This window comes from Moschus berezovskii, chromosome 3 (genome assembly GCF_049115385.1).
Source record: "Moschus berezovskii isolate FMDL1 chromosome 3, NW_MosBer_1.0, whole genome shotgun sequence".
Classification (NCBI taxonomy): Eukaryota; Metazoa; Chordata; class Mammalia; order Artiodactyla; family Moschidae; genus Moschus; species Moschus berezovskii.
In genome coordinates, this window is record NC_142462.1 from 112,557,493 (window position 1) to 112,569,583 (window position 12,091).

Below are 12,091 nucleotides of genomic sequence, written 5' to 3' on the forward strand. Positions count from 1 at the left end.
GCTCACTCAGCACAAATAAAGAAAAGCAGAGGTGGGAGGATCAAACCTTGGGGAGTAGCAACATCAAACATTTCTGAAAAATCGAGAGCCTGCTATGACAAATAAACAAATAGAGCATGTAACTAAATGGAAAAACTCAAAACATTTGCTTGGTTTCATGTCACTTCCATATATTTGAGTGTGGGCGCTTTACAGTGATGGATGGGTTGGCTATATATTATTTCCATTGAGGTCCAAATCAAATGGCAGTTTTACCTTCATTTTAATCATATCTATGGACATGACTTTGGGTAAACTCCAGGAGTTGGTGATGGACAGGGAGGCCTGGTGTGCTGTGATTCATGGGGGTTGCAAAGAGTCAGACACGACTGAGTGACTGAACTGCACTGAACTGAATGCTACCATATTCCCCAGGTGGCTCAGTGGTGAAGAATCAGCCTGCCAGTGTAGAAGACTGTCCAATCCCTGAATTGGAAAGATCCCCTGGAGGAGGAAGTTGCAACCCACTCCAGGATTCTAGGCTGGAGAAATCCCATGGATTGAGAAGCCTGGCAGGCTACAGTCCATGGGGTCACAAAGAGTCAGACACAACTGAGCAGCACATGCTGCCATATAGATGTTTTCTGCCTCCATCCAAAGCTTTGTGATTAAAAACAAATGGGTGGGACTTCCTGGCAGTTAAGAAGTCATTTCAGTCGTGTCCACCTCTTTGCAACCCCTCGGACTGCAGCCCACCAGGCTCCTCTGTCCATGGGATTCTCCAGGCAAGAATACTGGAGTGGGTTGCCATTTCCTTCTCCAGGGGATCTTCCCAAACCAGAGATCAAACCCGTGCCTCTTTTGTCTCCTGCATCGGCTGGCACGTTCTTTATCACTCGCGCTACCTGGGAAGCCCTAGAAACTGCCTTCCAATGCAGGGCACATGGGTTCGCTCCCTGGTCCAGGAAGATCACACATGCCCTGGGGCAACTAAGCCCATGCGCCTAGAGCCTGTGCTCCGAAACAAGAGAAGCCAACATAATGAGACGCCCACGCTTTCTGCAATTAGAGAAGGCACACATGCAGTAACAAAGACTCACTGCCACCAAAAATAAATAAAAATACTCCTTCCTTAAAAAAAAAAAAAAAGAGTGGAGAAGGACTTTTGAAGGCGTTACTAATTGGACAACTCTGCTGATCATTTACATTTTTAGCTGCCTTCCACTGGCCCTGTTCCCACTCCTAAGGGGTGTCAGCAGTTTCCGCTGTCTCCCTCTCCCCTAAACAGAAGATGTACCAACCCAGTGCGGGCTTCTCCATCACCACCACCCAGTCTTCCCCTGGCGGTGTGCTAAAGGCTCCTTGGTCACTGAGTCCAGGAATGATGAAGCTGGAAGGGGCAACTCACATCCTTTAGCCCCCACCCCCATTGAAATAACAGGTGTTTGCAGGTGATTATCTTTTAGGAGATACCTGGAAATAGAGCAAATACAAGCAGTGGAGTTGAAATTAATATTTATTTCCTTGTATTAAAATCTCAAATGGAGCTGGGAGGAGAACAAGAAGAAATACAACTCAGCTACTGAATTATAAGAAGTTGAACTTTATTCAACAAAATTTATCCAGTGTATCAAGCACTCAGCTGGGTACGCAGTGTGGCACAGTGAACAGGACAGGTTGACTCGGCTCTCGTGGAGCTTACACTCTAATGCGAAAAGCGGACAACTTTAAGTCAGACAGGTGCTAAAAATGATCAAAGCAAGGTGCAAAGTGTTTTAAAAAACAGGGATTTGGGAGGCAAGCATCCAATTTAAACTATAGGAGGACTCCTTATGGTGGCTAGTAAGCTAATCTAAAGATGCTAGATATTAACTGAGTGAGTCTCACTGTGGTCTTTTGGAAATCGATGGGTTGTTGGTTTTGTAATAATTGCAGACTTTTACTGGCATTGAGTGGATGCGGCTAGGGATAAGAGATGCCCCTATGGTGTATGGGTTAGTCCCATACAAAGAAGACTTATTCGGTACTCTATACGACTTTCTAAGGTCCTACCGGACACTTATATAGGACCTATAGCTCGCCTGAGAGGATATAATTCTTTTTTTCCTCTTAGACAATCTGTCATTTGTCTTGTCCTGCTAAACTTATTTCAATTAAGATAATTTCATTCTTCCCCTAACTACATACAGAAAAGGTATATGGTCTGTAATGACTTACCCTAATACTGGTTTCCATTCTGGTGTCACCTATATTTCTAATCTTTCCAGTACTTCTTTATAGGAAGTAGCCTCCGATCGACTCTTAAGTCCAAACCTATTCATTATCAGTAGAAGTAAATATCTATTTCATGATGTCGAATAGCGTGGTCATGCTGGAGCATTCACATATTGATATTCCTTTTATCATTATTATAAATTTCTTGCCTTCTGTTTCTCCATTATAATAGTTAGGGCAATAAATTGATTTCTTAAGAAAAAAATTCATGTAGATTGTAGTATTTGAATCATCTCAGGACAACAAAGGGGATGTTATCATACAAATTATTTGCTCTGAAAATGGTGAATAGATCTGATAAGGTTTGTGGTTGCCATCATAATGAGGGTGGTAGGGGAGGGTGCTACTGGCATTTAGTATGTGAGAGCCACGTATGCTGACTATCTTGCAGTACACTGGACAGCTGCTCACAATAAGGAATTACTCTGCACCCTATACGAATGTAGAACGTCTCACTAGACATTCGTGTATGACCTACAGCTCGCCTGCAAGAATATAGTACTTCCTCATTTTCTCCATTTCGACAATCTATAGATTTCCCTTTTTTTTTAGGTTTTTTAACTTTTTTTGGTCAGGCCACATGGCATATGGGATCTTGGTTCCCTGACCAGGGTTTGAACCCATGCCCCCTGCAGTGGAAGCTTGAAGCCTTAACCTTTGGACTGCCAGGGAAGTAAGTCCCTGTTGGAGCCCTTTTAAGCCAAAAAGTTGTAGAGATCTTTGCACCGATCTAAAACCTAATATAAAATCAACTCTAATGCTAATTAATTTTTATAACATATCTGCTGAAGTAATTATAACATGAAATGTTGCCGACTGGTATGGAATGTTGAAAATTGGAAGGAAACCCCTCATTCATAATAAGAAAGGAACTCTTGGTCCAGGCATCTTAGCTGCTTTAAAAACTGATTGTGCTACAATTCCACACAATCTGTTATATTTAGAAAAAGAAGCCCCTCGCAGGTGCGAGGCTTGTTTGCAGCACTGTTCCCTTCGTTCTGATTCTGTCTCCCTAGGAAACTAACCTCACCTCCTTATGGGGCCTATCCTTCAATAGAATGGGCCCTAATTGCTTGGTGAGCCTCAACTAACATAGCGAACGACTACAACAGCACTCGGATTTATCAGTCGTGATTGTGTGAATCTGGTTACTGCAACTCGGTCCACCCAAAATACCAGCACTTCATGTATGTCTGACCTGAAAAAAAGCCTTCTCTGTAATCATATTAGTTAGAATATAAATGTCTACTTTGCCCAAATGGGCAGTTAATTCCAGTTGGTTGCTGCGCTCTGAGCCATACTTAGCAGCTCTTTTTATTGCATTTCAGAAAGCGTCAACTTGGATGGAGTATCCTAAATAAACGGAGAGATAAGGAAATGCATGCCCTCAAATCAGTTTCACCACAGAGATAAGGTACAGTACTGCAGTTATGTCTTGCTAGCATTTAAATTGCCCTTACATTTCCGCCCCCCGCAACTATATTCCTATGTATTTTCCCCCAGGTTTCCACAGTTTTCCAAGGCTGTACTGTCTTATGTCCTTATTTCAATAGGAATTTTTAGATTTCACTTAAATTTCCCAAATAAATTTTCTTTCAATTTAACCAAAACAAAACCAAATCATGCAATCAACTAAGAGTAGTTGAGGGAGAAAGGTTGCTGCATTAACAGAAGTTTTAGAAGTGAGTCTTTACATCTAAGGTAATGAGTAATTCCCAAACTTATGACACATTTCAATCCTCTTCTTGGCTGTCAACCCCAAAAAAGTGATTTAGTTGGAGTGGTGTGTAATTTGGACAGCGGAAATTTTTTTTAAGACTGCATGCACTGTGCAGCATGCCAGATCTTAGTTCAGGGATCGAACCTGTGCCCCCTACATTGGAAGTGTGGAGTCTTAACCACTGGATCACTAGGGAAGTCCCCTGGACAGTGGAGTTGTTTAGCGCTTCCCAGATGATTCAAATGTGCAGCAAAGTTTGGGAACCACTAATCCAAGGCATTTATAGGAGAGAAAACTTAAGTTTAACTCTTATCTTCTGGAAAATCGGGTTCTGTAAGTTAACAGAATGGTTATGGCATCCTTTATAAGGCTGTAGCCATCATTTCTAACTAATCACGCAGGGTTTCTCTGGTTCGGTATATTCAATCACATATTCTGGGTAAATCTGATCTTTCTGAAAGATGACAAAAACAGAGGGATTCAATCTTGTATCCACACAGCTGTCATACCGCAGAGGGGGACTCAGGTAACTCATATGGCCTTCAGTGAAATTTCCAACCAGGACTCGGGCTACAAACATAACGATGTTTTTGGAATCAAACGGGCAATTTTTATGGGAACTAATGGCATCTTTTGTGAAGTAGTTTCCTAGAAATAATCAGACAAAAAAGGTTAAGAATTATTATAAAAGAAGGTATGTCGTTATAAGATTATTTACACATAATCAGATGACAGGCATTGACCAAGTATATGTCAGCAATACCTTACTGATACTAATAACTTTCCTTTGTACTTAAGAAATGTTTATTATGCAAGTACACTTGAATACAGTGTATAACCTGACAGAATTAACAGAATCATTTGCAACTCTGCGGAATTCACAGGTACAATGTTGAGCCACTGGGTAGAACGACCAACTGTTGATATCACAGTGGTCCAATTTATGCAAGCAAGCTGAGTTGTAATTAATAAACCAAAGATACTCCAACAGAAGCCATTTTATATTATGTACATTTTAAGGAAGAAACATCATTTACTACTGTGGGAAGGTCCTGGGGAAAGGAAAAGGGAGAGATGAGAGATGTGACATGAGCCAACAGTTGACCCTGGCAGAGCGGTCAGACAATCTATCATCCTCGACTACAAGACAACCTCTGACAATCACTGATATCTCCACACTCACCAGAGCAACAACCATTTCCTGACAAATTCAAATTTCCTATTTTTATTTTTACTATTGCCAAGGGAACAAAATAACCTCTTGACAAGGGTGAAAGAGGAGAGTGGAAAAGCTGGCTTAAAACTCAACATTCAAAAAACTAAGATCATGGCATCCGGTCCCATCACTTCATGGCAAATAGATGGGGAAAAAGATACAGTAACAGATTTTATTTTCTTGGGCTCCAAAATCACTGTGGATGTTGACTGCAGCCATTGAATTAAAAGACGCTTGCTCCTTGGAAGAAAAGCTATAACAAACCTAGAAAGCGCACTAAAAAGCAAAGATAGCACTTTGCTGACAAAGGTCCATATAATCAAAACTATGGTTTTTCCAGTAGTCATGTATAGATGTGACAGTTGAACCACAAAAAAGACTGAGCATTGAAGAATTGATGCTTTCCAATTGTGGCGCTGCAGAAAACTCTTGAGAGTCCCTTGGACTGCAAGGACATCAAACCAATCAATTCTAAAGGAAACTAACCCTGAATATTCGTTGAAAGGACTGATACTCTGGTGGCCTGATGCAAAGATCTGACTCATTGGAAAAGGCCCTGATGCTGGGAAAGACTGAGGGTGGAAGAAGCGGGCAGCAGAGGAGGAGATGGTTGGATGGCATCACTGACTCGATGGACAGGAGTATGAGCAGGGTTCAGAAGATAGTGGAGGACAGAGGAGCCAGACGTGCTTCAGTCCATGGGGCTGCAAAGAATCGGACATGACTTAGCAACTGAACAACAGAAAATGCCTTTCTGCCTGTTGAAGGAAAGGAGTCTATGTTACAAAATCTGATATTCTGTGAAAAAATTAATTGATATTAATAAACTATTACTTGCTGCCTTAAGGTAAGGGGTTCTTTGGTTTTTGTTTGGTTAGGTTTCTGGATTTTGAGTCACATGAAGGAATTTAGGAACAAAAAGAAAGAGCCGAAAAGATTTGGTGTGACCATCATGGCCTGTGATGGGAAAGACCTCATCTCCATCTTTGATTAGAATCCATTAGTGGCAAGGGAAGGGATGGACATAGGTCAGGAAGAGCCATGGCCAGAACTGAGTAGCAATGGTAGACAAAGTCATCAACAAGAGAGAAGATTCTGCAAGACACATGAGGTGCTCTGGTCTCCGCACCCTACCCTTCCCATAAAACACAGAAGACAGGAAGGAAGCAGGGCTAAAGTGCAGGAATCAAGTCCCACAGTGATTTCCTACTCTAATTTGGAAATTTCAGATTAACATCTGCTTATTTTTTCTCCAGGAATGCAAAAGCCTGCAGGTGCTGGTTAATGCAAACTAATTACATATATCTCATAATAGGAACGCCGAGTGTTGGCTCTACTTGTTCCACTTCTCAATTCCATACAAACCTTTTCCATATTTGGTGTCAAGACTTCCATGTAAGAGCCAGTCAAAATTATTCTCACAGATAGATGCCACGTTGCTGCGTCTTGTTGCACAAAATAGAATTTGCTCCTCTCTCTTCATCTCCTTTTTCTTGCTAATACAGAAAATGTGAGACTTAACATGGAGAATATTCCTCACCCACTCCAGTTAATAATATAAATCCCAACTAAAGTCTAATTATCTTAAAATTGTATTCCACCAGCTTTCAGAATGGAGCTGCTAACATTAAGGCAACAGCTATAAAAAAAATAAATATCTGAAAACTTTTAAATGATAGACACATGAAAGCATTTCATTCTAAAGCTAAAACTGAAACAGAGAAGCTTGAGCTTACACTATGAAAACACAACTAGAGACTGAAGAAACTGTTGACCACTAAAATTAAAAAGTGAATATTAATCTTCAAAGATAGGTCTTCACTAATCCTTTCAAACTTTATGTCAAGGGAAGCCCGATAAGGTGGCCACCCACCTTTTAAAAGCCTTCAAGAGCTTCGGGTTCTGGACCTTCTTTATCTTTTCAATCTTGAAATTTTTCATGGAAGCTTTAAAATGGTCACTTACTTCAGCGTATTCTGGAGTATTGTTAGGGATTTCAAGCAACTGAAAGACATTTAAAAATATGTAAATGTGAAGCAGGAAACATTTAAGGCATGATAGGGCTTCCCTTGTGGCTCAACTGGTAAAGAATTTGCCTGCAATGTGGGAGACCTGGGTTCAATCCCTGGGTTGGGAAGATCCCCTGGGGAAGGGAACAGCTCCCCACTCCAGTATTTTGGCCTGGAGAATTCCATGGACTGTATAGTCCATGGGGTCGCAAAGAGTTAGAAACGACTGAGTGACTTTCACTTTCACTTCATGTCCCCATGTGGGCTTCCCAGGTGGCGCTAGTGGTAAAGAACCTGCCTGCCAATGCAGGAGATCCAAGAGACTGGGAGTTCCATCCCTGGGTCAGAAAGATCCCCTGAAGGAAGGCATAGCAACCCACTGTAGTATTCTTGCCCAGAGAATCCCATGGACAGAGGAGACTGGAGGGCTATAGTCCATAGGGTCTCAAAGTGTCAGACACGACTGAAGTGTCTTAGCACAGCACATGTCCATATGTGTGGCCGTCTATGCCATGGAGTATCCTTGCCAGGCCTCTGACAGCAGGTAGGATAAGCTGGCTTAGGGTTTCCATATCTGATAGTTCATTCCAGTGATGAACTAGATGGCCCAGAGCCCATCTGTTCAAGGCTAACAGAGCATTAGCCTGAAGGCAAACAGAGCACACACTCCTCCCCGCCCCACACCCCCAGATGTGTGATTCAATCCAGTGACCTGGTGAGTTCTTTGCTTAAAGCCAGTGCAGGGGTAGAGGCAATGGAGGTACCCAAGGAGGCCAAGCAGAGTTGCCTGCACCCAAAGCTAGCCTCTGATTTGGCTAAATGATCCAGGAAGAATCTCTCGCCGGGACTTCCCTTGTGATCCTGTGGTTAATAATCCACCTGCCGATGCAGGGGACATGGGTTCAATCCTTGGTCCAGGAAGATTCCACATGCTGCAGGGCAACTAAGCCCGGCACCATAACTCCTGAACTCGTGTGCTGCAACTACTGAAGCCTGCATGCCCTAGAGCCCACGTTCTGCAACAAGAGAAGGCCACTGCAATGAGAAGCTTGTCCACCACAACTAGAGATTGCCACAAGCAGGGCTGTCCACCACAACCCTGCTTGCCACAACTGAGACCAAGTACAGCCAAAAATAAATAACTAAATAAAATTTTTTTAAAAAGTCACCCCAACCAGGTAAGCTGAGGCCCACTTTGAGTCCCATAGAAACCTGCTTTTTAACTCCAATTAATGGACAAGTTGCTCTTACTGTGAGTTCCAATTTGCTTGTCTGTAAGGTAGAGAAGCAAATACCTATTTTACAGATTTTTCATGAGCATCTGTCCCAAGGAGATCGTGTGTGCCAGAACTCTGGAAACAATGAGATGCCCTTCTCCTTTGGGAAAGTGGCACATGACAGAGTCACCATTTGGATGTTAGCCTTTGAATCTTGTTTCAAGAGTTTTGCAGAAGTGATTCATTCACTCCTTCACTCATTCATTCAACTACACACATTTGTCGCAAAGTACTTTGTTCCATCTTTAAACAATTCACCCACTACAGAGTAAAGCGCAAGTACCTCAAAGCCATTCGAGACTGAGACGCTCGTGTCCGGTTGGGGAAGATAGATCTTGATGAAAGGTTCTAACGAGGTCTGCCCCTGCTGATGGCTAGAAACAAGAGAGAGAAAGAAATTCATCTGGCTCCCTGTTTGATACACCCAAGTGATTTTCTGTACTTAACTTCAACTAAGCTGAGGTTCCTCTGGAAATTTTCTAAGTCCTAATGCGTTAGCATTAAGTAAGGCTAGGGGACTTCCCTGGTGGTTAGGAATCCATGCTTCCAATACAAGGGGGACATGAGTTTGATCCCTGGGGGGAGAACTAAGATCCCATATGCCTTGAGGCATAGCCAAAAAATAATATTAAAGAAAAGTAAGTTTGTCTTATAGCTTCTTTGTCAAATGATAAATATTTAAATACTTTAGTGGTATAGGGAAAAGAATCCTGCCTTTCCTGTATGAATTGTATTTCAGTCACCATACATTTGAGGGTTCTCCACCGTCAAATAGAGAACCCCTAACATGTACATAGGGGTTTATCACATAATTTTGTTTAAGTCTGATATTTTCCATTATGAAAATATTACATTTTTTAAAATGCTTTAAGGAAAAAACTCTTTAAAAACATCCTTTCATAAAATGAAATTTCTTTTGGAATGAAAGAAGCTGACCCCAGTTTATATGTTAAGCTCTGATTTTCATACTGTACTAGTATAGTGCAAAACAGATTCAAGTAATATGTTGTAAGGCGCTCATCAAAAATGCTATTGTTCACTTCTGTTCAGATTGTTCAGAGTAGCACTCACAGCCTTTATTCTATCCTAAAGCCATGTGTCTCCTCTGGGTTTGTGATAGCGGGATTTAAGCTCAGTTCAGTTCAGTCAATCAGTCGTGTCTGACTCTTTGTGACCCCACCATCTGCAGCACGCCAGGCTGCCCTGTCCATCACCAACTCCCAAAGCTTGTTCAAATTCACATCCATGGAGTCAGTGATGCCATCAACCATCTCATCCTCTGTCATACCCTTCTCCTCCTGCCTTCAATCTTTCCCAGCATCTCGGACTTTTCCAATGAGTCAGTTCTTTGCATCAGGTGGTCAAAGTATTGGATTCAAGCTACTTCTTTCCACAACCACCCACAGTTTTCTGTTCATTTTATTTTACATTTATTTATTTGCACCAAACAGTCGCAGCATGCAGGATCTTTAGCTGTGGCATGTGGGATCTAGTCCCCGGACCAGGGATCAAAACAAGGTCCCCACAGTGGGAGCAAGAAGTCTTAGCCACTGGACCACAAGAGGAGTCCCAGCAATGCAGTTTTGACTAGGTTTCATGAGCAGACAGAGCTGTCACACTGAATCCCTTGCAACAAAGTTTCCTTTAAAAAATCCATTTTCATCAACTTTCAGTCCAGTTCAGTTCAGTTCAGTCGCTCAGTTGTGTCCGACTCTCCGCGACCCCATGAATCACAGCACGCCAGGCCTCCCTGTCCCTCACCAACTCCCGGAGTACACTCAAACTCATGTCCACAGAGTCGGTGATGCCATCCAGCCATCTCATTCTCCGCCGTCCCCTTCTCCCGCCCCCAACCTTTCCCAGCATCAGAGTCTTTTCTCTTCCCTCAAAGGCTTTACCAGGCAGCTGCTACATCCCTTTTTCCTCTCCATTTCTCCCTCAACCTCCCACCCGCTGTAAATCCATTCCACAAAACTAAAGATACTCAGAAGAACCCAGAAGAGAATAAAAACCCAGTAACTGTGCCTCTGATTCTTTCCTAGGCACAGCCACCCATTCTCAGCTGAAGAAACTGAGCCCAGAGTAAGAGGCCTGCTCCAAGTCCCCCATGAATCTGAGGAAAAGACAAACTTCCTACTCTAGAATGCTTTTAGTCACACTGTACTGCTTAGCCAGTACTTAACTCATGGTTAAAGCAAAAGGAAATTTCAGTGTTATGTGTGAAGGAACATTTCAGAAAACAGGGTCCAGATTCATGAGTGAGTCGAACATTGCAACGTGTGCCAGCAAGCAGTGTTCAGACACTCACTCTTGTCTCCGTTTCGCCTGTCCCACATCCCAGTAAGACACAAACGTCGGCCTTCTAATGACATCCTTTTGGGTCTTGGATGCTACGTTTGTCTGAATCATCCCTTTAGACAGAAAAACAAAGAGAAAACACAAATCATGAATTGGTCCTAAGAAATGATTTATCTTTATTTTTCAGAGACTACTAACATAGCTAATATTTATGACTCAACCATACATGCGTGAATCGAGAAAATCCTTTTAGATGGAAACTGCTCATGATAAAAATGAATATCCATGACTGGCCTTAGTATAAGACCCAGAAAACAAAGAGGTAAATGAGCAAATTGTAATTAATCAAATCTTTCGATCAAAGTCAGGTGAGAAAGAGAACTAGGGCAGCCAGATGACATCACCCATGACCACTGTCCTCAACCAGGCATCAGTGATTATGGGTTGGAACATGGTAGCTATATTTTGAAAATATTTTCCTACCTCAAATGTGAAATGTTGTTTTTAATTCACACATGTTGTACATCTGGGTCTACGCTGCAGCATGAGTTCTTTAAAAAGTAAATCGTCATACATTGCCAGTAAAAGTATAAAATGGCACAACCACTTTGGAAAAGAATTTGGAAGCTTCTTACTAAGTTAAACATACACTACCTATACAATCCAACAAATCCACTCCTTAGTATTTATCCAAGAGAAATCTACATCCACACAAAGATTTGCATTTCAATGTGCCTAGTAGCATTATTATAATAAGCAAAATGTGAAAACAAGCCAAATATCCATCAACAGGTGAATGGTTAAACAAACTATGGTATATCCATGCAATGGAATATTACTCAGCAATGAAAAAGGTCTGCTTTACATGCAATAGTATAGATGAGTGAAAACCAGTATTCTGAGGAGTCAACCATATGAAGGGTACACACCACGAAGTTCCGTTATATGAAGTTCTAGAATAGATTAAACTATAGTGACAGAAAGTAAACTGGCTGCAGAGGGGAGACTGACTACAAAGGAGCATGAGAAAACTTTCTGGATTGATGGGAATGTTCTAGATCTTGATTAGGATAGCAGCTGCATGCATTTGTCAGTACTCATCCAACTAGACACTTAAAATGGATATACCAGATTGTAGCAATTATGCCTCACCATAGGTTTACATCCACATCAACATAAAGCAATCAGATCCTGCCACAACTCTGCTCAAAACCTTCTGGATGTTTCCAGCTCATAAAATATTTAAGTTTCAATGTCTACTCTCAGCTCTTACACACCTCCTTCCCACAGGCAAGAGCTGCCCACTCCCTTCCAAAGT

The 12,091-nt window shown here is 42.0% G+C and overlaps 1 protein-coding gene across 1 annotated transcript in view; it reads right to left on the reverse strand.

Annotated features, from left to right (window-relative positions):
- Window positions 1-1,566: 1,566 nt before the first annotated feature.
- ZC3HAV1 (zinc finger CCCH-type containing, antiviral 1) overlaps window positions 1,567-12,091 on the reverse strand; it is a 51,847-nt gene continuing 41,322 nt past the window's right edge. The window contains exons 10-14 of the mRNA XM_055421338.2: window positions 10,784-10,886; window positions 8,759-8,849; window positions 7,063-7,193; window positions 6,555-6,685; window positions 1,567-4,621 (exon numbers count right to left, since the gene is read on the reverse strand). Of these exons, the coding sequence (XP_055277313.2) occupies window positions 4,359-4,621; window positions 6,555-6,685; window positions 7,063-7,193; window positions 8,759-8,849; window positions 10,784-10,886 (719 nt within the window). The 3' untranslated portion in view covers window positions 1,567-4,358. The remainder of the gene's footprint in view (window positions 4,622-6,554; window positions 6,686-7,062; window positions 7,194-8,758; window positions 8,850-10,783; window positions 10,887-12,091) is intronic.